The sequence below is a fragment of the Chrysemys picta genome, chromosome 2 (genome assembly GCF_011386835.1).
Source record: "Chrysemys picta bellii isolate R12L10 chromosome 2, ASM1138683v2, whole genome shotgun sequence".
Classification (NCBI taxonomy): domain Eukaryota; kingdom Metazoa; phylum Chordata; order Testudines; family Emydidae; genus Chrysemys; species Chrysemys picta.
This window is the reverse complement of record NC_088792.1, coordinates 268,692,839-268,719,421: the sequence shown is the minus strand read 5'-3', so window position 1 is coordinate 268,719,421 and position 26,583 is coordinate 268,692,839. Positions and strand designations below refer to the sequence as shown.

General features: G+C 44.9%; 1 protein-coding gene across 2 annotated transcripts in view; it reads right to left on the bottom strand.

The window, feature by feature from the left end:
* FAM83A (family with sequence similarity 83 member A) overlaps positions 1–19,516 on the bottom strand; it is a 28,602-nt gene extending 9,086 nt beyond the window's left edge. The window contains exons 1-2 of one of the 2 annotated variants that reach the window (XM_065586080.1): positions 19,466–19,516; positions 119–286 (exon numbers count right to left, since the gene is read on the bottom strand). In XM_065586080.1, the coding sequence (XP_065442152.1) occupies positions 119–274 (156 nt within the window). In that variant the 5' untranslated portion in view covers positions 275–286; positions 19,466–19,516. Of the gene's footprint in view, positions 1–118; positions 287–2,491; positions 4,542–19,465 lie in introns of those variants that run through there. The other variant, XM_005288824.4, reaches the window with a different exon arrangement.
* Positions 19,517–26,583: the final 7,067 nt, after the last annotated feature.

Sequence of the window (26,583 nt, the reverse complement as noted above, 5' to 3'; positions counted from 1 at the left end):
CGCAATTCAAATTAATACCCATGATACTGAGTTACCGCAGAAGAGTATGAGTCAAAACACGTTAGAAATTAGGACCGAAAGCTCTAAGGCTTTAAGAGTTTTGTGTAGTCAGCAATACCTTGAAGTGATCCTCTGCAATCTGCACCTTGTCACACATCTCACTGAAGAGCTTTATATTGCTTTGATCAAGCAACAGATAGACAAAAACACCTCGTTTGTTAGCCGCCTCCAGCACATCACAGAATATCTCGGTATCAGTGAAAACATCCATCATAATGGCCAGAACCTAGGGAGAAAAGGCACTGGTGTAAACAGAGCAAAGATACATGATTTTGGGATGCCAGTAAAATATAATGCTTATTTTACAAATAAAAGCTTAAATGGTGTGGCGGAGAGGGGGATATTTTATAGAGATCCCTTTCCTTGTATATAGATGAGCACCCAGTTCAAAGGGATATCTTGATATTACTTTATTGCTCATATAAAACCAGTCTAAAATATCATTTTTTCTTTATAGGTCCTTTTACTAAGAAATCTTAGAGTGACCTAGGAACTTGTAGCCTGGAGTTCAGTACTCGGGAAAATAATTAAACGACAATCAGAAAACAATAAGAAAATAGCTAAAACGGGATTATTCCATATAAGATACACACTGGGCTTAGCAAGTAGCTGAATTTCTCCCACAAATCAAATGTATGCAGTATAAATTCATAGAAAGAAGCTTCTTCCATGCTACCCCTCAAGCCTGGAGCAATCCTCAATTCTACAACTGTCCGTATGTCGGTGGACTCAGGTTAGGACCAACATTTAGATTTCATTTTAAAAATGAGTTTCATAAAGCCTAATATTAATAGAATTTTTTTCAATTATTTTTTCAAGTAATTTTATTTGGGATTAAACATTCTCCCCCCCCCCCCCCCCGCCGCCACACCAATTACACCCAAACAACTGAGTTCGTGTATGAGAGTCTCAAAGTAAAACTGACTAGAAACCAAAGGAAAAGAATCTTCTGGCTGCTCTAATGTACACAAGTGGGCTAAACTGGCCCCACAACAGCTAGGATTCAAGATGGAGGTATAAAGCCACCTTTGCCCCCTATATTCCTTGAGCTGCACATTCTGTGCTGCGTCTCCTGGAGCCATCAACAAAAAAATGAAATTTATCTGACTACAGCATAAGAGCTCTTGCAACTTTCATTGTAAGCCTTTTACAGAGTCTCCTCCAAAGTCTCACTCACAACTCCATTCTATTCACACAACGCTGCAACATTCTGGAGGAATAGGTGCCTCCTGTTCTAAGGACAACCTTTTAGATAAGCCAAAGTAGCTGCAGGCTGATAGAAGTGTCATATGTCCCATCCCTTTAGAGAGAGTAACTCACAGCACAGATGGCTATGGGTGCTAGTGACCAAGTAAAAACAGTTGGGGATAAAGTGAAATTTTACTCTGAAAAGTGTCTGTAAAAATATCATTGGAGGGTCCATGTTTATTGTCTTGCAAACATCTCTAGATAAAACATGTTCAGTTTACAAATACAATGATGTGTTTTCTAACTGCCAACCCTTCAAACCCAACGTGGAGTCTGAGCTTCAAAACGGATTCTTTTCTTCTACTGCACCATCACCAGTAACAAAGGTTCTACAGGCCAGATTAGACCCTCACTGACACCTGTTCTATCTATTGTCTTCAAATTATGACCTCAGTGACACCTGTCCAAACTCATGGGTTGCACAGATGTACTTGGTTAGAACTTAGTAAACAAATCTGTTTGAGGTGCACAAAAAGGAAGAAAACCTAGCTCCCACTTCCTTATCTTCATTGGCTCTGAAAGGCTAAGGGGAGTCAAAAAGAGCAGTGAACATTTATTTTAGTCACTAAAATAAGAAGATATTGCTTTGAATACACACAGGGAGTGATCTGTTGAGTAAGTGCCATTCTTACAGTCACTTTGCAGAGCAAAACTGCATGTTAAGGTTTTCATAATGCTTATGCAGAGATCTGGTTCAGACAGGCGGTGCACTGATGTTCCAAATACAAAATGGCTGTGCAACTAGGATACATTTATTTTATTTGGATACCTTTATTTTAAACATGAAGAACAAGAGAGTTTAGGTATGCCAGTGAATTAATGTACTAACTTCTAATCACTGGAGGACTGGGTTTGAATTTAGCTCAGTCTAGGACATAAGTGAAATTGTTAGGTGCTTGCTTGGTTTTACTTTGGTTTCCCTTAATGCCAAACCCAATGGCACAGTTGTTACCTTAAGACCTTCACATAACAAAACCAGCTGCAGTTTTTCACAACACGATGTGAGAGGTACTGTCTGCAAAAGAGATAGGGCAAGCATAGAATGACTTGTATCACCCCTGCTTAGACAGAGGTGCATTGGCAAGGAACATACCAGGGTCTGTTCTAACCAAGCACCACATTCAACAGTATTTATAAGGAGGGAGAAAAACAAACCCAAAGGAAACATGGAGTTTCTCTTTACCTGACTGGTCTTGCTGATGCAGCGGCGTATAATGTCTCTGATGTTGCTGTTCTTCTCTGTTTGGAAATACACAGTGGCACTGGATTTCTCCTTTAGATAGGGCTTCTCTGCTGTGCTCCATGTGTGATGCAGGGCTGGTTCACTGCCTTCAGATATAGGGAAGTATGTTCCTGACTGGAGAGAACCAGCATCATTCTGCCTTGGTCCTGTCTCCCTCTCTGCGTGAGATTCATTAGCATAGTAAGGCTCTCTGGCATTTTTCTTGATATACTGAGCTTCCACGGATGACAGAAAATCCACCTCTCCTTCTTCATTTAAGGCTCGGAGATAAGATTCAGTCCCACCGTCCAAAAGGGCATCAGTAGCTAGTCTTACACTTTCATGGTGGCTGAAATCTGCTTTTGTTGGCCTGACAGACTGATTCTTGATCTCCTCTAGCCGTTTCCTTATCTTGCCCACATGTCTCGATCGGCTCATTATTCTTTGTATCAGCAGTTGATTGATGCGTATGGCGAGCACTGTGCATATAGACTATACAGACGAGACCAACACAGCTCACCTTGTATGTAAACAAAGAACAAATGAGCTTCCCACTTGCGGACTCCACTCTGTTGTAAATTCCCTTTTGTTGAAGGAATCATTTGTTAATAAAAACAAATAAATGTTACTACCGAAGGCAAATTGGCGCCACAAGCTCTCGCTGATTTTGTTGGTACAAGTGTATCCAAAAACTGAAGAGGTTGGTTTGCAGATGTCGTGCTTAAGCAAGGATTCTGCCTCAGATGGAACATAGGTTTAAAGCTGATTAATTTGCCAGTTTGATAGACACACACCTTGCCCTGAGGGCACATGAAGAGTTCAACCTCACAGTACCCAGTTCTGTCTGATTTAATCATACCTCCTTGCAGTACTCTCTGAAGGGTGTGCATGTGGAAGCATTGAGGCAAAAGGAGGTACATTTCTAAGCATTGTTGCACAACCTCCAGAACAGCTTGAGGGTTCCTATAGCATTTATTGTGCAGCCAAACCAACTCAGATGTTAACTCGAATGAAGACAGCAGCCAGTCCATAATTTCAAAACAATTTAAAGGGGCACTGGCCCCTGGCTGCACCTAGTGCCACCATGACTGTTTGTTTAAAAAAAAAAGAAGCCAAGAAAACAAGTTTTAAAATGGACTAAACGTGACAATTGTGCCCCATGCATAATATCTAACCATTACTTTAGGGATTTCAGTAATTTATTTCTTTAAAACTACTCACCACTGAGTGAAAATAAAACAAGCTTATTACTGGGAGGGAATGTTGTCAGAGGGCTCATGCAGGGATCAAAGTATCACAGTGTTGCAGATTCTCATAGTAATTTGATCACATCTTGTGATCTTTTTTCTTAACCCCCCAGCTCCTGGAGCCAAGTGATTGCACAAGAATCGCGGCTTTTATTTAAAAAAAAAACAACAACTTCCTGGTTGTGGAGAAAATCTTAAAACATGGTGCAAGTGCACCTGAAAGGCTGAGAAACCAGAAAGAAAATATAAAGAGCCCCAAATTTATTGCTTTTTAAGAATCTCATGATTTTGGGCCCCAACTCTTGATTTTTGAATGTGTGGGGTTGCGAATATTGGAGTCACAATGCCTGTGTTTGACTCTGGTGCTGCCACTCACCTGCTGTGAAGTCTCTTAGGTAAGTGCCATTGAAATTGGTAGGAATTAGCCATCTAAATACCTTTGTGAATATCACTCTTTAGTTCACTGTGTCTCAGGTGGCTCTTCGGCTCACCCAGGAGATAATTGACAAGACATCACTTCAGTGGTGCTGGAACACTTTTAATAGTGGGGGTGTTGAAAACCAGCCCCCTTACCCTGTCTTCCCCCCCCGTCCCCAAGCTGGGGCCAGGACCAGGGCCGTGTCTCTGGGAGCGGAGACCTGGCTAGGGGTAAGGAGGCCATAGCTGGAGGTGGGGAATTCCCTACTATGGATGTACTGAGCATGCGCACCCGAACTGAGCAGGCACAGTAACATCTGCTGTTGCAGCTGCCCTCACTCTGCCCTTATTTGCAGTCAGACTTTGCTGCCTGCTCTTTGGAGAGTTTAAAAGGGAGCAAAGGGGGCAAATCGCAGTGGGGAGGGGGTCAGGGTCTGAGCAGGGGGCAGAAATTTACTGGCCAGGGGGGAATCAAGCTACTGGAGGTAGCAGCAAAAGAGGGGGGAGATGCTGCCAGACCCTGTCCAGGGACAAAACCCATCCAGGGAGGAGGAGAGGGGGTAAATTACCCCATAGGATGCAGGGATCGATCTCTGTATTTTGCCGCCCCAAGCACGGCAGTGAGGCAGCCTTCATCACCATGACTGTGGGAGGTCCGCCGGTCCTGCGCCTTCGGCGTACCCGCCGCCAAATTGCCGCTGAAGCCGCGGGACCGGTGGACCTCCTGCAGGCATGCCGCCAAAGGCAGCCTGACTGCCACCCTCACGGCGACCGGCAGGCCGCCCCCTGTGGCTTGCCGCCCCAGGCACACACTTGGTGCGCTGGTGCCTGGAACCGCCCCTGGTAGGATGACACCTGCTGTGCTTGCAAATGGGGGGGGCGCAGAGACTTTTTTATTTCTCCTCACAGGACACTGCATGTCAGACCCAGAGCAGAGGGCAAGTTTTCCTGGGGCTGGGTTCTTAAAGGCACAGGCATCCCAATTCCTAGACTGTCAATGCTTAGACACCGCAGCGCCTCTCTGTCTTATATAAGTGCTGAGGTGCTACTTTACTGCTACAGCCAGGAGACTTAATGCTGTGAAATATTGTACATACACTCCCTCCCTCAAACTCTGCGTCACACATTCTATCAGTTTATAAGTCTATATGAAGTCACTGCAGCTCCTTTCTCTTATATAACGAGCTGAGGTGCTAAACTCCCTCCCAGAGCCCACACGTCCACACCCCCTCCTGCAACCCAATCCCCTGCCCCAGGTCAGAGCCCACTCCCCTCACCCAAACTCCCTCCTATAGCCTGCACCCCAAACCCCCTCTATAACAGGGCACACACCATGCCCCTTCAGTTCAGCCCTTCTCCCCCTCTTCTCAGAGACACTTCAGTCTGGTGTAACACCCATGTTCTTTATTTGTGATCTAATCCCCACCACCAGTTTCCAACTATATAACAGGGTTTTTACAATAGCTTGGCTTGCCACAGGCCTGGCTAGCAACAGACTAGGAGACTCCCTCTGAGCCTGACCTTCCCCTGCTGGTTTCCACTCCCCTTGTTCTTAGCTCCTGCTAAGGAGGCTGGCAGGTGTGGTCAGTTACCAGGCAAGCATCAGGCTATCTACCCAGCCCCAGTCCAATCCCCTGATTGGGGCTGGAGTGGCAGGAGCTGATTAAGGCCTCTCTAGCAGCACCTTACCACACTCTTCCACAGCAAAACTCCCTTGGCCTCGTTCTGAATGCCACTAAAAAATATACAAACCTGCTGCCCCTGGTGCTACTTTACTGCCACAGGAGACTTGATGCAGTGAAATATTTTACCTACATTCTCTCAAACTCTGCGTCACACATTTTGAGTACTTAAGAGTCTCCTATCATTATAAGTCAAATTTGTCTTATCTGCTGCTGTGATTCCCTGAATTGTGCTCTCTTCCTTGTAATCCATTTTTATTATAGTTTGCTCCATCAAAAATGTTATTTTTATTACTCTGAACCATTTATCCATATTATCATTGTGCAATGCATGTCATTGTGCTGGTTTTTTTTTAATTTTAATAGCTAATGCTCATAAAAAATATTTAAGTAAGTAGTTATTGGTTTTAGCAATTCCATCTGTGTTTCTATTATAGCACTTGCTACGGTTTTTTACTTTGATTTGTAGTTTTTAATTCTACCTTTTTTTCTTTTTCTTTTTATAGCACAAGTTTATTTTGTTGGATCATGTGACTTCCAGTATGACTGATTTCCTGTCCTGTTTTCAACAATTCCTTTGCATTTGATCCACCAATGAGGGATTGCCTTTTGCTGCATTTATTTTGCCGGTGAATCCAGCCCTTAGTGCCCCATGTTCACACGTCATTGCTTGTGTGTAGAAGTTGACTCACAAATATTCAGTAAGTGTATTATATTGTGTCATCTTACATCCTTCCCAAGGGCAAAAATCTTCTGCAACAATGAAGGTTTGGGCTGATGAGCAGTGGCTGCAGAACGTTTGGATGGGCAAGTCCACATTCCTGCATCTGTGTGCAAAACTCACCAAAATAAAAGCTGCACTGACAATGGAGAAGCAAATATAGATTACACTATGGGGACCTGCAACACCAGATTCTTATTGGTCAATCAGAGGTCTCTCTACTAAACCAAGATGGAATGGATTTCTTTAATGTAAGTAGTCAGAACATATTGTTAAAGATCATTTCATGTTCAATGCCCTGTTAACACCTCTGCAGTCACAGAATAACAAAGTAGTGTTACTGGGTTTCAGACTGTTGTCCCTTACAACTTAAGTTTCCATAGCAATATTTCTGAGTAAGGCTAAGTTTTCATAGAATCATAGAAGTTTAGGGTTGGAAGAGACATCAGGAGGTCATCTAGTCCAACCCCCTGCTTAAAGCAGAACCAACAACAACTAAATCATCCCAGCCAGGCCTTGTCAAGCCGGGCCTTAAAAACCTCTAAGGGTGGAGATTCCACCACCTCCCTAGGTAACCCATTCCAGTGCTTCACCACCCTCCTAGTGAAATTGTTTTTCCTAATATCCAACCTAAACCTCCCCCACTGCAACTTGAGATCATTGCTCCTTGTTCTGTCATCTGCCACCACTGAGAACAGCCTAGCTCCATCCTCTTTGGAACCCCCCTTCAAGTAGTTGAGGGCTGCTATCAAATCTCCCCTCACTCTTCTCTCCTCTTCTGCAGACTAAATAAGCCCAGTTCCCTCAGTCTCTCCTCAGAAGTCATGTACCCCAGCACTCTATTAACTTTCATTGCCCTCCGCTGAACTAACTCTCTCCAATTTGTCCACATCCTTTCTGTAGTGAGGGGTCCAAAACTGGATGCAATACTCCAGGTGTGGCCTCACCAGCATAGGCGCTGACTCCGTGGGTGTTCCGGGGCTGGAGCTCTGCACCCACTGGCAGCTCTCCGCCCCAGCTCACCTCCGCCTCTTCCCCTGAACGCACCTATGCTCACCAGTGCCAAATAGAGGGGAATAATCACTTTCCTCGATCTGCTGGCAATGCTCCTACTAATACAGCCCAATATGCCCTTGGCCTTCTTGGCAACAAGGGCACACTGCTGACTCATATCTAGCTTCTCATCCACTGTAATCCCCAGGTCCTTTTCTGCAGAACTGCCGCATAGTCAGTCGGTCCCCAGCCTGTAGCAGTGCTTGGAGTTCTTCTGTCCTAAGTACTCTGCACTTGTCCTTATTCATCCTCATTAGATTTCTTTTGGCCCAATCCTCCAATTTGTCTTTTCACTCTGGACCCTATCCCTACCCTCCAGTGTATCTACCTCTCCTCCTAGCTTAGTGTCATCTGCAAAATTGCTGAGGGTGCAATCCTTCCCATTATCCAGATAATTAATTTTGTCACAGATATTTATAGTAAAAGTCAGGGACAGGTCACAGGTAATAAAGAAAAATTCATGGAAGGCCGTTACCTGTCCCTGACTTTTACTATAAATATCGTGACAAAATGTGGAGGCACTTTGCAGCTGTGGAGCTGGCTCTGGGGCCCCCACCACTGTTGGGGCCTTGGAGGTCCAGGGTCCCCCCCAACAGGATGAAGTTTAACAAAAACAAATGCAAAGTGCTCCACTTAGGAAGGAAAAATCAGTTTCACACATACAGAACGGGAAGAGACTGTCTAGAAAGGAGTACGGCAGAAAGGGATCTAGGGGTTATAATGGACCACAAGCTAAATATGAGTCAACAGTGTGATGCTGTTGCAAAAAAAGCAAAAATGATTCTGGGATGTATTAACAGGTGTGTTGTGAGCAAGACACGAGAAGTCATTCTTCTGCTCTACCCTGCACTGGTTAGGCCTCAGCTGGAGTATTGTGTCCAGTTCTGGACACCGCATTTCAAGAAAGATGTGGAGAAATTGGAGAGGGTTCAGAGAAGGGCAACAAGAATGATTAAAGGTCTAGAGAACATGACCTATGAAGGAAGGCTGAAAGAATTGGGTTTGTTTAGTTTGGAAAAGAGAAGACTGAGAGGGGACATGATAGCAGTTTTCAGGTATCTAAAAGGGTGTCATAAGGAGGAGGGAGAAAACTTGTTCACCTTAGCCTCTAAGGATAGAACCAGAAGCAATGGGCTTAAACTGCTGCAAGGGAGGTTTAGGTTGGACTTTAGGAAAAAGTTCCTAACTGTCAGGGTGGTTAAACACTGGAATAAATTGCCTAGGGAGGTTGTGGAATCTCCATCTCTGGAGATATTTAAGAGTAGGTTAGATAAATGTCTATCAGGGATGGTCTAGACAATATTTGGTCCTGTCATAAGGGCAGGGGACTGGACTCGATTACCTCTCGAGGTCCCTTCCAGTCCTTGAATCTATGAATCCATGTCTGGCCGGTCATTCTTGCCACTCTGCCCCCCCCCCCATCCCACAGTGTCAAGGAGCTCTCCAGTCTGACGCATAAAGGCCCCCTCCCGCAGCCGCTGCTTGAGCCAAAACTGATCAGAAGAAAGACTTACAAAAAGCAATGAAAAGGCAGTGGGAGACACACCTAAGCCCATCCAGACAAGGGTGATATGATTAAGGAAACTCCCTAGCCTCATTTGCTTCAAAGATGGGAAAGGGAGGCACCTCCATTAGCATACAGAATGGAGAACAGAGATTCCAAGGCAAGAACCACACTGAACTCTGGGATCAGGAAAGCAGGGAAATCTCTGCTGCAGATGGTAATTAACCCATGCCTACACATACACAATTCAGTAATTATCAGACCAATTCTAGTAATAAATCCTCTACTGACATCCAAAATACTGAAACTACCTAATTGCATTAGGAGCTCCCTTGAAGGAATACTGCCCATAACCAGGAATGATCAGTTCTTATTGTGTAGCCTGGACCAAAATAACTTAGAGAAACTTAGAGAATTTGTCCTTTGACCAGAGCTCATTTTCACTTGACCAGAGCTCAAAGAGCCAGGAAAAAAAAAATTTTTTTTGAAGTGATAATCAAGATAGCCCAGTACATCAAACTGTCTGTACTGGGCTATCTTGATTATCACTTCAAAAATTTTTTTTTCTCTCTTACTTAATTGGCCTCTCAGAGTTAGTAAGACAACTCCCACCTGTTCATGCTCTCTGTATGTGTGTATATATATCTCCTCAATATTTATTCCACTCTATATGCATCTGAAGAAGTGGGCTGTAGTCCACGAAAGTTTATGCTCTAATAAATTTGTTAGTCTCTAAGGTGCCACAAGTACTCCTGTTCTTTTTGTGGATACAGACTAACATGGCTGCTACTCTGAAACCTATGGTTGCATACTATGATTATACTTGGTTGCAATCTTGTAGGTGATCTCATTATGTCAAATAACATTTGATCTGCATTGATCAAATACAGCCATATTATGTAAGCCACAAATACTTCAGAATTATGCACATAGCTGCAATTTATGTCTGTCTTGTGACTGGCTTATGAATGATGCATTGTTGATTTTGGTTTACTCCGCTTATATGTCTTCAATGTACATCTCAGACCTTCTAACTGAACTTTGAGTCTTATACTTTGAGGCTAGCGGGGGGGGATGGGGAGAGAGCAAGTGGGAAAGAGAGAGAGAAGGGGGAGGCCAGGGCTACAGCGGGATGCTGCCACATGGCCCCTCCCACCACGCCACCTGCCGCCTGCTGGGAGGGCTCCGCTCCGGTCGGCGGGGAGGGAAGGATGAGGACTGCCCTGCCGGGCTTGCTGCAGGGCGCTCCCGTCCTCCGTGCCACCGCCCCCTACGGGGCGGCCGGAGCAGAACAACAACAACAGAAAAAAGCAGCCATGCCGCCCTAGGATTGGGCAGAATGCCGCCTCGTTCAATCTGCCGCCCCAAGCACCAGCTTGCTCGGCAGGTGCCTGGAGCCGGCCCTGCATCTCAGACCTTCTAACTGAACTTTGAGTCTTATATGGATTGATACTGCCTGTTTCCACTTAAGTAACGGTTTTCTGTTGTGAACAATTTTCAGGGAAATCTTTTGAGGACAAAATTGCAAATGTTTTGGCATATATAAGGAGTAACACATATCATTGTAGGGATATTAAAGAAAGTTTATATTAGAAATGAAAGTGATTCCCCATAATTGCTCCCCCATAATTTAAATCTCATAGCATTACCAAGTAAAAGATCTCTTGGATTTATTGTTAACTTACAAGCTACTGTCTGTGTAAAACTTGTAAGCCATTGATTGCATCTGTTCTCAGAAAGATACTTTATTGCTATGTAAAACTTGCAAACAGTCAATTGACTGTTCTCTAAGCAGGCTTGGTAATTGATACTTTGCAAACAAACGCGGTAAGCCGTTAATTAACTCTCCACTCAAAACGATATATTGTAATGGCAACTGCTCTTAGAGGCAGCACAGAAAAACAAACCCCTCCCTCTGTAATCAAAGGGCAGGGAGTCTCAAATAAATTAGTAACACCCCGAAAGTGGTGGAGACAGTTAAATAAATGTGATTAAAAGAAGGAAGGTATGTGAATGAATGCTTGGTTTACATGAATGATCAGGGAGGTGCTAGCCTAGGAATGCAGTATCCATCAGCCGAAGAAGGCGTCAAGTGGGAACAACCAGATGACCCCCGGAGGGCAAACTGGAATCCACCTCACCATCTCAAAGGATGAGAAAAACCAACATCTGACAGCACGGAGCCATCAGGAATGTGTCACCTGCTGATTAATTCAGCAACAGCAGGCTGAAGCAATTCCCATAGACTGACATAGGAATTTATTCCTATAAAAATGAACTCTAAAGGCTAAGAACTTTGAGTCTCTGGTTCTGCTACCACCCTCCAGGAGCATCAGGTGAGCATCTGACACAGACTCGGCTCCACTCTTGTGGACAGGATACCTGGCCCAGGGCCGGCTCTGGCTTTTTGGCCACCCCAAGCAAATAAAAAAACAAACACCAGTGATCTGTGCGCCGGAGCGCGGGTGCAGGGGGACCGGCTAGCCGGGGTGGGGGGTGGTGGAAGGGAGCAGGCGGGAGAGAGAGAGAGAAGGGGGCGGCCAGGCTACAGCGGGACGCTGCCACGCTGCCCCTCCCGCCGCGCCGCCTGCCGCCTGCTGGAAGGGCTCCGCTCCGGTCGGCAGGGAGGGAAGGACGAGGACTGTCCTGCCGGGCTTGCTGCAGGGTGCTCCCGTCCTCCGTGCCACCGCCCCCTATGGGGCGGCCGGAGCAGAACAACAACAACAACAAAAAGCGACTGTGCCGCCCTAGGATTGGGCAGAATGCCGCCTCGTTCAATCTGCCGCCCCGAGCACCAGCTTGCTCGGCTGCTGCCTGGAGCCGGCCCTGACCTGGCCAGTAATTCTGTTACGAGCAACTTCCAGGCTGGTAGCTATAACTGATTAATGCAGAACCTGTGTGAGTGTTTGTGTGAATGAACGAATGTAACAACTGTCTGTATTTACAATAAACATGGCATTTTGCCTTATCCCTCTTATAAGATCCTGTTGGTATTATTTTATTAGTGTAACATCCTGAAGGAATGAATAAAGCAGGCAGACTGAACCTGCATCAATTTGCTCTCAACTTTTCTTTGGAAGGCAAGGAACCCTTTTTTTTCATATAATACTGACACATTAGATTGGAAACTTCAGCCTGTAAATGATGGTCCTGATGTCCAACCCTGGGATTATTTGGAATGTTAACCTTATCTTCAATGGGACCGGGATTGGGATCACTAGTTTTATTCAAATTTTCCAGAAAATCTCCTTTGCTATCTATGCAGGTCGTGCAACAAACATATTGGGCAGTTACATGAGAAATTAGTATAAATTCTAAATGTTACCAAAAAACCCTATGACTTTGCTTTATTTCTCAAGTATGTTATCCAGTGTTTGTTTTTTTTTCTTTTTCTTCTGTTTTTAAAAGTGGGCTTTACATTCTGATTGTGTGGCTGTTGTAACCATATTCCATTGTGTACTCTACTTATGACATATGGGTTTATTAAGAACATTTAGTAAGAAAAATGTGAAGTATGACTGTAACCTTACATATAGGTCACTCAGATCTGGGAATTGGTGGGAATGGATTTAATAGGACCATTATCAGCGACAAAGAATGGATACTGGTATATACTGACAGCCATAGATTATCTTTCAAGATGGGTGGAAGCCTTTCCACTTCAAAATGGATATGAGGTGGCAAACAGCATGTACAAAATGGTTGTTCGATGTGGATGCCCACAGTGGATACTGACAGATCTTGGTCCTGAATTCAATAATAAGGTAATGACTGTTTTTTTTTGTTTTTTTTCTTCCCATGTTATTTTTACTATGTATTCAATCTCACTATCAGGTCACAGATAGCTGACAGTGAGCATAAGTTTCATCGCCCTTGTGATTTTTTTTTTATTATTATTAAAGGCACATTGTTGTTGACAACTGTTTGAGAACAATCACCATACTTTTTTTGATAAACTGCTGTTGGTCACCGTCAGGGTTGCTATAACATTTTTTTGGGTGTCTTCATATCTACCAAAAAACCCTGCAACAACTTGTTTCCAATAGTAAATATTAAAAGATGGGGTATTCCTGTTGCTAATTACACATAAAAGTAATGGCAAATAGGCGAAGGAACATTCCTTAAGACAAGTCTGTATGTAAGTTTATGGTGTAACTTATTTTCTTTCAGTTTAACCTGTATGTTTGCAAAAGATTGGGAATAGAACGGAGCTTCACCAGCCTGTACCACCCACAAACTAATGGCTTGGCTGAAAATGCTAATGAATCCATCAAAAGGTAAGTGAATGGGTGGGAATATTACAGTACTAATGGCAAGTAGAGTCTACTATGCCAGAAGATGCAACTCACTACAAAGTCTTCAAAATCAATGTGTTACATAATCAAAAATACTTTCAATGTATTACGTCTTTTTGATTATGTATAATTTGTTTCAGTCAAGACTGTACATGTGCTTTTTTCCCCCCACAAACGAATCAATCATCATTTGTTACAGAGCATTGCGGAAGATGGTTGATGACACCGGGAGTAATTAGGATGAATTCCTTGAGCCCATTTTGTTTTCTTTGCAAACTAAAGTACACGCAACAACAAAAATTTCACCCTTTTGACTAATGTTTTGCGATGACCTGGTGTTTCCAGAAGAAGTCTTAGAGAGTTACACAGTAAGTGTATGTTAGTACCAGCAGCTTTTCATGTACATATGGCATTCTGTGTGTCTTCATTTTACAAATACCCCTTCTCCATTTGTTTACAAAGATCCCAGATATGAATAAATTCAGGGAAGATTTCTGCAAAAAGTACAGCATAAATATGAAATCTAGACATGATGCTGACATTGCAGTGGCTTTTTGTAACATTTCTAAAGCACAAGAAAAACAACAAAGACATTCTGCTAAAAAAAGACTTCTAAATATGGGGAAGTAACATTTGATGTTGGGGACTGTTATGTTACTGAATGCGAAAAAGAGAACAAGAAAAGGAGGACCGCTGCAATCTAGCTATCGGGGACCATACAAAATTAAGACTGTTGAGGGTAAGGGCTGGTCCACACTAACCCCCCACTTCGAACTCAGATACGCAACTTCAGCTACGTGAATAACGTAGCTGAAGTCAAAGTACCTTAGTTCGAACTTACGTGGCACACCTGGCAGGCAGGCTCCCCCGTCGACTCCGCATACTCCTCTCGTGGAGCAGGAGTACCGGCGTCGACGGCGAGCACGTCCGGGATCAATCCCAGAAGATCGATTGCCTGCCGCCGGACCCGGAGGTAAGTATAGACGTACCCTAAGAGAGTTAAATTGCAAACCATCTCAGGGAAACTGTTAGGAACCATGTACAGTATGGCACACTTAAAACCATTTAAAGAGCAACCAACATTATCTGCTGAAAGCAGATCAGAGGAAAACATCGGAATTGAAATTGCTATTGGTGACACTGAACAAAAAACACCCTCAGAAGAGATTGGAAAAATGGATGGCACTGTATCTCATAACAGCACAGTGAAAAACATAAGAGGTTGTTTCAAGCAATGATACAAGTGATGATGTTGACGACCCCTGGACTGGTGACAGGTGCATGGGTAGCAAGGTATGATGAATGGGCCCTATTTTGCCACAATTTGCTACCCTCAGGACCCCAAATCTCACTTCACTTTAGACTTAGTCACAGACAAAATGAGACATATAAAATGCAAAGGTGACTCAGCACAGCACACTGTCATTGAATGCAGAAGTGTCTTTCTCATTTTACCCTGCAATAATCAAATACATCAATTGCAAATTGTCTCAAGGCATAAGAACGGCCGTACTGGATCAGACCAAAGGTCCATCTAGCCCGGTATCCTGTCTACCGACAGTGGCCAATGCCAGGTGCCCCAGAGGGAGTGGATCAACAGGCAATGATCAAGTGATCTCTCTCCTGCCATCCATCTTCATCCTCTGACAAACAGAGGCTAGGGACACCATTCCTTACCCATCCTGGCTAATAGTCATTAATGGACTTCACCACCATGAATTTATCCAGTTCTCTTTTAAACGCTGTTATAGTCCTAGCCTTCACAACCTCCTCAGGTAAGGAGTTCCACAAGTCTGTGCGCTGCGTGAAGAAGAACTTCCTTGTATTTGTTTTAAACCTGCTGCTTATTAATTTCATTTGGTGACCCTTAGTTCTTGTATTATGGGAATAAGTAAATAACTTTTCCTTATCCACTTTCTCCACATCACTCATGATTTTATATACCTCTATCATATCCCCCATTAGTCTCCTCTTTTCCAAGTTGAAGAGTCCTAGTCTCTTTAATCTCTCCTCATAGGGGTTTGGAATGGATCCCATAATCATTTTAGTTGCCCTTTTCTGAACCTTTTTTAGTGCCAGTATATCTTTTTTTAGATGAGGAGACCACATTTGTACGCAGTATTTGAGATGTGGGCGTACCATCGATTTATATAAGGGCAATAATATATTCTCAGTCTTATTCTCTATCCCCTTTTTAATGATTCCTAACATCCTGTTTGCTTTTTGGACCACTTCTGCACACTGCACGGACATCTTCAGAGAACTATCCACGATGACTCCAAGATCCTTTTCCTGACTTGTTGTAGCTAAATTAACCCCCATCATATTGTATGTATAGTTGGGGTTATTTTTTCCAATGTGCATTACTTTACATTTATCCACATTAAATTTCATTTGCCATTTTGTTGCCCAATTACTTAGTTTTGTGAGATCTTTTTGAAGTTCATCACAGTCTGCTTTGGTCTTAACTATCTTGAGCAGTTTAGTATCCTCTGCAAACTTTGCCACCCCTCACTGTTTACCCCTTTCTCCAGATCATTTATAAATAAGTTGAATAGGATTGGTCCAAGGACTGACCCTTGGGGAGCACCACTAGTTACCCCTCTCCATTCTGAAAATTTACCATTAATTCCTACCCTTTGTTCCCGGTCTTTTAACCAGTTCTCAGTCCATGAAAGGACCTTCCCTTTTATCCCATGACAACTTACTTTACTTAAGAGCCTTTGGTGAGGGACCTTGTCAAAGGCTTTCTGGAAATCTAAGTACACTATTTCCACTAGATCCCCCTTGTCCACATGTTTGTTGACCCCTTCAAAGAACTCTACTAGATTAGTAAGACACGATTTCCCTTTACAGAAACCATGTTGACTATTGCTCAACAGTTTGTTTTTATATTTGTCTGACAATTTTATTCTTAACTATTGTTTCGACTAATTTGCCCGGTACTGATGTTAGACTTACCGGTCTGTAATTGCCGGGATCACCTCTAGAGCCCTTTTTAAATATTGGCGTTACATTAGCTAACTTCCAGTCATTGGGTACAGAAGCCAATTTAAAGGACAGGTTACAAACCTTAGTTAACAGTTCCGCAACTTCACATTTGAGTTCTTTCAGAACTCTTGGGTGAATGCCATCTTCTCCTGGTGACTTGTTAATGTTAAGTTTATCAATTAATTACAAAACCTCCTCTAGTGACACTTCAATCTGTAACAGTTCCTCAGATTTGTCACCTACAAAAGCCGGCTCAGGTTTGGGAATCTCCCTAACATCCTCAGCCGTGAAGACTGAAGCAAAGAATCCATTTAGTTTCTCCGCAATTACTTTATCGTCTTTACGCACTCCTTTTGTACCTCGATCATCAAGGGGCCCCACTGGTTGTTTAGCAGGCTTCCTGCTTCTGATATACTTAAAAAACATTTTGTTATTACCTTTGGAGTTTTTGGCTAGCTGTTCTTCAAACTCCTTTTTGGCTTTTCCTATTACATTCTGACACTTAATTTGGCAGCGTTTATGCTCCTTTTTATTTGCCTCACTAGGATTTGACTTCCACTTTTTAAAGGCAGTCTTTTTATCTCTCACTGCTTCTTTTACATGGTTGTTAAGCCCCGGTGGCTCTTTTTTAGTTCTTTTACTGTGTTTCTTAATTTGGGGTATACATTGAAGTTGGTGTCTTTAAAAAGCACCCATGCAGCTTGCAGGGATTTCACTTTAGTCACTGTACTTTTTAATTTCTGTTTAACTAACCCCCTCATTTTTGCATAGTTCCCCCTTTTGAAATTCAATGCCACAGTGTTGGGCTGTTGAGATGTTCTCCCCACCACAGGGATGTTGAATGCTATTGTATTGTGGTCACTATTTCCAAGCGCTCCTGTTTATAGTTACCTCTTGGACCAGCTCCTGCGCTCCACTCAGGACTAAATCTAGAGTTGCCTCTCCCCTTGTGGGTTCCCGTACCAGCTGCTCCATAAAGCAGTCTTTTAAAGTATCGAGAAATTTTATCTCTGCATTTCGTCCTGAAGTGAAATGTTCCCAGTCAATATGGGGATAATTGACATCCCCCACTATTATTGGGTTCTTAATTTTGATAGCCACTCTAATTTCCCTTAGCATTTCATCATCACTATCACTGTCCTGGTCAGGTGGTCTATAATAGATCCCTAATGTTACATTCTTATTAGAGCATGAAATTTCTATCCATAGAGATTCTATGGAACATGTGGATTCACTAAAGATTTTTACTTCATTTGATTCTACATTTTCTTTCACATATAGTGCCACTCCTCCCCTGCCTCCCCCCCCCCCCCCCCCCGGCACGACCTGTTCTGTCCTTCCGATATATTTTGTACCCCGGAATGATTGTGTCCCATTGATTGCTCTCAGTCCACCAGGTTTCTGTGATGCCTATTATATCAATATCCTCCTTTATCACAAGGCACTCTAGTTCACCCATCTTATTATAGACTTCTACCATTTGTGTACAAGCACTTTAAAAACTTGTCACTGTTTATTTGTCTGCCCTTTTCTGATATGTTAGATTCTTTTTTATGTGAATGTTTATCATCTGATCTGGCCCCTACTTTATCCTCTTCCATCCTCTGCTCCTGACTATAACCTGGAGATTCTCTATCATTAGACTGTCCCCTAAGAGAAGTCTCTGTCCGATCCACATGCTCCTCTGCAGCAGTTGGCTTTCCCCCATCTCCTAGTTTAAAAACTGCTCTACAACCTTTTTAATGTTTAGTGCCAGCAGTCTGGTTCCACTTTGGTTTAGGTGGAGCCCATCTCTCCTGTATAGGTTCCCCCCATCCCAAAAGTTTCCCCAGTTCCTAATGAATGTAAACCCCTCCTCTCTACACCATCGTCTCATCCACGCATTGAGACTCTGATGCTCTGCCTGCCTACCTGCCCCTGTGCGTGGAACTGGGAGCATTTCTGAAAATGCCACTATAGAGGTCCTGGATTTCAGTCTCTTCCCTAGCAGCCTAAATTTGGCCTCCAGGACATCTCTCCTACCCTTCCCTATGTCATTGGTACCTACATGTACCACGACCACCGGCTCCTCCCCAGCACTACACGTAAGTCTGTCTAGATGCCTCGAGAGATCCGCAACCTTCGCACCAGGCAGGCAAGTCACCATGTGATTCTCCCGGTCATCACAAACCCAGCTATCTATGTTTCTAATGATCGAATCTCCCATTACTAACACCTGCCTTTTCCTAGCAACTGGAGTTCCCTCCCGCAGAGAGGCAACTTCAGTGTGAGAGGTAACCCCAGCACCATCTGGAAGGAGGGTCCCAACTATGGGAAGGTTTCCCTCTGCTCCCGTTGACTGCTCTGCTTCCCTGGGCCTTTCATCCTCCTCAACAGTGCAGGGGCTGTCTGACCGGAGGTGGGACAATTCTACAGTGTCCCGGAAAGCCTCATCAACATACCTCTCTGCCTCCCTTAGCTCCTCCAGTTCCGCCACCCTTGCCTCCAGAGTCCGTACGTGGTCTCTGAAGGCCAGGAGCTCCTTGCACCGAATGCATACATATGCCATCCGTCCACAGGGCAGGTAATCATACATGCTGCACTCAGTGCAATAAACTGGATAGCCCCCACTCTGCAACTGGGCTTCTGCCTGCATTGTCTCCTAGTTACTGAAAGGATTGTTTAAGCAAAAGGTTTTGAATGTAGTTTGGTTTATAGGGTTTACGGGGAATAAAGGGACCCCTGCTGTCTTTCCACTCCCCTTCCGAAACTCCCTGTTAGCAGCCCCTGGTCGCAAAAGCTCCCCAGTCGCTTGTGTGCTGCTTTATAAAGCTCTGGCCTATGTGAATGCCCCGCCCACTGATTAAGGCTCAGCCACTTACCAGAGGCTTCTAGCTTTCAGACCTTCCTTTGAAGCTCACAGCTTCGAACTGCCAGCCACAGCACAAGGTCCTTCAACCAACCAACCAGACTGACAAACACAAGCTCAGCACACAGCAAGTAACCCCCAAACACAAACAAACACACACTACAGACAGTCACTTACCCCAAGGGTGCTGTATTGCTCCTCCTTCACCTGGAGAACTCCCTTGCGAAACTCCCTGTTGTTAAAAGAAGAACAGGAGTACTTGTGGCACCTTAGAGACTAACAAATTTATTAGAGCATAATCTTTCGTGGACTACAGCCCACTTCTTCGAGCAGCCTCTGTTCACAAAAAAGGCAAACCCTCATCCCTCCGAATTCGCTACTGCTGTATCAGATGACAGCAAGTTCTGATGGGTAGCCAAAAAGGCCATATTTGCATGGCAGAAACTGCTACTGGTAGCAAAATTGGACAGATGCTTTTTCTGCTGCTACACCTGCAGATGGAACTCGGTTTGTGGGACTGGGAGCAGAGCCCCACATAAAACCTGGGGGTGCCAGCACCCCCCGCACCTCTAGTTCCTGCACCTATGCATCACTTACTATTTCGGCTCCTGATTCTGCAAGTTACTCCACATGAGTGTCCCTCTGGGATCACGTGGAGCAACTTATAAGATAGGACCTAACTTCTAGACACAAGGAGCTTGCAAAGAAGGTGTTGAGGGCTCTGGGGGCTGGGCTGGGCTGGGCTGGGCTAGAGAAAATGAGACCAATAATTCACCATGAATGCAGCTCAGAGCACAAATGTTTTCACTACTGTGTCATCTAAACATTATAGTCCTAATATTTTCAGTGTAACTGTAGCCCAGCTCCTACAGTAGTGTCTGCTTTATGAATTAATGTAAATTAATAATAAAAAGAAGAAAATATGCTTATATAATGTTATTGATAAATGAGACACTCTTAATAAATCATAACATTAATTATTTCATATTTTTATTTAATAAATAAATGGGTGGAAGATGCCAACCCTAAAGTTCTGAAGGAGAAGTGGATTTGGAGTCTTTCCTGCCTGCTCTATTACACTAGTTTACTATGTGCTGGTCTCTAAGAAACAGTTGATTATTTGACTTTAATAAACTGTAGTTTGCCCTCAGCATAGGCGTGCAGCTGCATCAGACATGCCAAAAAGTAATTAGTCAGTGACCTGCTAAGTGCAAGTACGAGGATGGAAAATTATTTGGCATAATTAATTAGCCCTCTCAACATAAATCAATCCAGTTAAAAACTGAACATATACAGTCATTAAAGACGCTTGTTGTGGTTTTTAAAAAATCTATTCATCTTCCTGTTGCTCATTATGTTAGAGAAAATGGGAAAAGCTCATTAAAGCAGCACAAATAACCAGTTTCAGGAGGATTTCATAGATTCTAGGACTGGAAGGGACCTCGAGAGGTCATCGAGTCCAGTCCCCTGCCCGCATGGCAGGACCAAATACTGTCTAGACCATCCCTGATAGACATTTATCTAACCTACTCTTAAATATCTCCAGAGATGGAGATTCCACAACCTCCCTAGGCAATTTATTCCAGTGTTTAACCACCCTGACAGTTAGGAACTTTTTCCTAATGTCCAACCTAGACCTCCCTTGCTGCAGTTTAAACCCATTGCTTCTTGTTCTATCCTTAGAGGCTAAGGTGAACAAGTTTTCTCCCTCCTCCTTATGACACCCTTTTAAATACCTGAAAACTGCTATCATGTTCCCCTCAGTCTTCTCTTTTCCAAACTAAACAAACCCAATTCTTTCAGCCTTCCTTCATAGGTCATGTTCTCTAGACCTTTAATCATTCTTGTTGCTCTTCTCTGGACCCTTTCCAATTTCTCCACATCTTTTTTAAAATGCGGTGCCCAGAACTGGACACAATACTCCAGCTGAGGCCTAACCAGAGCAGAGTAGAGCGGAAGAATGACTTCTCATGTCTTGCTCACAACACACCTGTTACTACATCCCAGAATCAGGTTTGCTTTTTTTGCAACAGCATCACACTATTGACTCATATTTAGCTTGTGGTCCACTATAACCCGTAGATCCCTTTCTGCCGTACTCTTTCCTAGACAGTCTCTTCCCATTCTGTATGTGTGAAACTGATTTTTTCTTCCTAAGTGGAGCACTTTGCATTTGTCTTTGTTAAACTTCATCCTGTTTAACTCAGACCATTTCTCCAATTTGTCCAGATCATTTTGAATTATGACCCTGTCCTCCAAAGCAGTTGCAATCCCTCCCAGTTTGGTATCATCCGCAAACTTAATAAGCGTACTTTCTATGCCAATATCTAAGTCGTTGATGAAGATATTGAACAGAGCCGGTCCCAAAACAGACCCCTGCGGTACCCCACTCGTTATGCCTTTCCAGCAGGATTGGGAACCATTAATAACAACTCTCTGAGTATGCTTATCCAGCCAGTTATGCACCCACTTTATAGTAGCCCCATCTAAATTGTATTTGCCTAGTTTATCGATAAGAATATCATGTGAGACCGTATCAAATGCCTTACTAAAGTCTAGGTATACCACATCCACAGCTTCACCCTTATCCACAAGGCTCGTTATCCTATCAAAGAAAGCTATCAGATTGGTTTGACATGATTTGTTCTTCACAAATCCATGCTGGCTGTTCCCTATCACCTTACCACCTTCCAAGTGTTCGCAGATGATTTCCTTAATTACTTGCTCCATTATCTTCCTTGGCACAGAAGTTAAACTAACTGGTCTGTAGTTTCCTGGGTTGTTTTTATTTCCCTTTTTATAGATGGGCACTATATTTGCCCTTTTCCAGTCTTCTGGAATCTCTCCCGTCTCCCATGATTTTCCAAAGATAATAGCTAGAGGCTCAGATACCTCCTCTATTAGCTCCTTGAGTATTCTAGGATGCATTTCATCAGGCCCTGGTGACTTGCAGGCATCTAACTTTTCTAAGTGATTTTTAACTTGTTCTTTTTTTAGTTTATCTAAACCTACCCCCTTCCCATTAGCATTCACTATGTTAGGCATTCCTTCAGACTTCTCGGTGAAGACCGAAACAAAGAAGTCATTAAGCATCTCTGCCATTTCCAAGTTTCCTGTTACTGTTTCTCCCTCTTCACTAAGCAGTGGGCCTACCCTGTCTTTGGTCTTCCTCTTGCTTCTAATGTATTGTTTCCCTTTATTCCTGTAGCTAGTTTGAGCTCATTTTGTGCCTTTACCTTTCTAATCTTGCCCCTGCATTCCTGTGTTGTTTGCCTATATTCATCCTTTGTAATCTGTCCTAGTTTCCATTTTTTATATGACTCCTTTTTATTTTTTAGATCATGCAAGATCTCGTGGTTAAGCCAAGGTGGTCTTTTGCCACATTTTCTATCTTTCCTAACCAGCGGAATAGCTTGCTTTTGGGCCCTTAATAGTGTCCCTTTGAAAAACTGCCAACTCTCCTCAGTTGTTTTTCCCCTCAGTCTTGATTCCCATGGGACCTTACCTATCAGCTCTCTGAGCTTACCAAAATCCACCTTCCTGAAATCCATTGTCTCTGTTTTGCTGTTCTCCCTTCTACCCTTCCTTAGAATTGCAAACTCTATGATTTCGTGATCACTTTCACACAGGCTGCCTTCTACTTTCAAATTCTCAACGAGTTCCTCCCTATTTGTTAAAATCAAGTCTAGAACAGATTCCCCCCTAGTAGCTTTTTCAACCTTCTGAAATAAAAAGTTGTCTCCAATGCAGTCCAGGAATTTGTTGGGTAGTCTGGGCCCCGCTGTGTTATTTTCCCAACATATATCCGGATAGTTGAAGTCCCCCATCAACACCAAATCTCGGGCTTTGGATGATTTTGTTAGTTGCTTAAAAAAAGCCTCATCCACCTCTTCCACCTGGTCAGGTGGCCTGTAGTAGACTCCGAGCGTGACATCTCCCTTGTTTTTTACCCCTTTTAGCTTAACCCAGAGACTCTCAACACTTCCATCTCCTATGTCCATCTCTACCTTAGTCCAAGTGTGTACATTTTTAATATATAAGGCAACACCTCCTCCCTTTTTCCCCTGTCTATCCTTCCTGAGCAAGCTGTACCCATCCACAGCAACATTCCAATCATGTGTATTATCCCACCAAGTTTCAGTGATGCCAACAATGTCATAGTTGTATTTATTTATTAAACCATTTCAGCTCTTCATGCACAGCCAGCCTCTGTTAACGCGCAGTGGACTGTTTCCCACCTTATCACACCAAAACAGGTATTGCACCCAGGGCCGGCTCCAGGCACCAGCTGAACAAGCTGGTGCTCGGGGCCGCAGATTGTTCGAGGCGGCATTCTGCCCAATCCTAGGGCGGCATGGCGGCTTTTTTTTTTGGTTCTGCTCCGGCCGCCCTGTAGGGGGCGGCGGCGCGGAGAAAAGACGGTTACTCACCGTTGTAACTGTTGTTCTTCGAGATGTGTTGCTCATATCCATTCCATTAGGTGTGTGCGCGCCGCGTGCACGATCGTCGGAAGATTTTTACCCTAGCAACACCGGCGGGTCGGCTGTGGAGCCCCCTAGAGTGGCGCCTTCATGGCGCTGAATATATACCCCAGCCGACCCGGCGCCCCCTCAGTTCCTTCTTGCCGGCTACTCCGACAGTGGGGACGGAGGGCGGGTTTGGAATGGATATGAGCAACACATCTCGAAGAACAACAGTTACAACGGTGAGTAACCGTCTTTTCTTCTTCGAGTGCTTGCTCATATCCATTCCATTAGGTGACTCCCAAGCCCAACTTAGGCGGTGGGGTCGGAGTGAGACATTGCTGTGTGCAAAACTGCTGATCCGAAGGCAGCATCGTCCCTGGACTGCTGCACTAGTGCATAGTGAGCTGTAAACGTGTGGACTGACGACCAAACCGCAGCTCTACAAATGTCCTGGATCGGAACTTGCGCCAGGAAAGCCGTCGAGGAAGCTTGGGCTCTCGTGGAGTGAGCGGTGAGGTGTGGTACTGAGACACCTGCCAGGTCGTAGCAAGTCCGGATGCAAGACGTAATCCAGGAGGATAGGCGTTGTGAGGAGACCGGTGAGCCTTTCATTCGGTCGGCCACTGCAACGAAGAGTTGCGTCGTCTTTCTAAAGTGCTTTGTGCGGTCAATATAGAAGGCCAGGGCCCTTCGCACGTCCAGGGAATGCAAACGTTGATCCTGGCGAGTAGCATGTGGTTTAGGGTGAAAAACCGGGAGAAATATATCCTGGTTGATATGAAATGGAGAAACCACCTTAGGGAGAAAGGCAGGATGTGGACGAAGCTGCACTTTATCCTTGTGGAAAACTGTGTAAGGGGGCTCGGATGTAAGCGCCCTGAGTTCAGAAACGCGCCTTGCTGAGGTGATGGCTACGAGGAAGGCTGTCTTCCAGGACAGGTACAGAAGTGAACAGGTGGCCAGTGGCTCGAATGGAGGACCTGTGAGCTTGGAGAGAACCAGGTTGAGGTCCCACGTCGGAACGGGGTGACGTTGTTGAGGGTACATCCGGTCTAAGCCCTTGAGGAATCTAACGACCATCGGGTTAGAGAATACCGAGGACGCGAGTTCCCCTGGATGGAAGGCCGATATAGCGGCCAGGTGAACTCTAATTGAAGATATCGCCAACCCTTGCTGTTTTAGGGAGAGGAGATATTCCAAAATGAGAGGGATAGGTGCGTGCAACGGGGACGTGGCTCGCTGTTCGCACCAACAGGAGAACCGCTTCCACTTGGCCAAGTATGTGGTCCGTGTTGAGGGCTTCCTACTGCTCAGCAGAATCTGTTGGACAGAGTGAGAACACTGTTGCTCTGCCTGGGTGAACCATGGAGCAGCCACGCCGTGAGGTGGAGTGATTGCAGGTCGGGGTGACGCAGCCGGCCGTGGTTCTGCGTGATGAGATCCGGATACAACGGAAGCGGGATCGGTGTCCGAACCGAGAGTTCCAACAGCGTGGTGTACCAATGTTGTCTCGGCCACGCTGGAGCGATCAGAATTACCTGTGCCTGGTCTCTGCGCAATTTGAGCAGTACCTTGTGGACCAGAGGAAACGGAGGGAAGGCATAAAACAGGTGGTCTTTCCAGGGAAGGAGAAACGCATCCGAGAGGGAGCCCGGAGCTCGACCTTGCAGGGAGCAGAACACGTGGCACTTCCTGTTGTCTCGAGATGCAAACAGGTCTATGTGGGGAAACCTCCACTTCTGGAAGACGGAATGTATAATGTCCGGACGGATAGACCACTCGTGCGTTTGAAAGGACCTGCTGAGCCGGTCCGCCAGAGTGTTCTGGACTCCAGGGAGGAACGATGCCGTGAGATGGATTGAGTGGGCGATGCAGAAGTCCCACAGGCGAATGGCCTCTTGGCATAGAATTGACGAACGTGCTCCTCCTTGCTTGTTGATGTAAAACATGGCCGTGGTGTTGTCGGTGAGAACTAACACACAGCGGCCACGTAGGAGATTGAGAAATGCCTGGCACGCCAGGCGCACCGCCATCAGTTCCCGAACATTGATGTGTAGGGCTAGCTGAGGTGCAGTCCACAGGCCCTGGGTATGGTGCTCGTTGAGATGGGCGCCCCAACCCAGAGATGAAGCGTCTGTGACCAGGTGCAGAGAGGGTTGTGGGGCGTGAAACGGCATCCCCTCGCAAACCACATTGTGATCTAGCCACCATGTGAGGGAGGTCAGGACCGAGTTCGGGATTGTGACCACCATATTCAGGCTGTCCCGATGTGGGCGGTATATTGATGACACCCAGGTCTGGAGTGGGCGAAGCCGAAGTCTGGCATGCCTGGTTACGTACGTGCATGAAGCCATGTGACCCAGGAGGGTAAGGCACGACCTCACCGTGGTAGTTGGGAAGGCCTTGAGTCCCTGGATGAGGCTCGTGATGGTGCAAAAGCGATTGTCTGGCAGGACGGCTTGTGCGCGTCTGGAGTCTAGAACCGCACCGATGAATTCTATTCTCTGGGTAGGTTCTAGAGTGGATTTGTCCTTGTTGAGTAGGATACCCAACTTGTTGAATGTGCGCACTATTATGTGGACGTGAGCGCGAACTTGTTCCTTGGTACGACCGCGTACCAGCCAGTCGTCTAGGTACGGGAACACCTGTATCCCTTGCCGACGAAGGTACGCTGCCACAACAGCCATACATTTCGTGAACACTCTTGGGGCCGAGGATAGGCCGAAGGGAAGGACTGCAAATTGATAGTGCACTTTGCTTACTAGGAATCGCAGGAAGCGTCTGTGAGGCGGGTAAATTGCGATGTGAAAGTATGCGTCTTTCATGTCG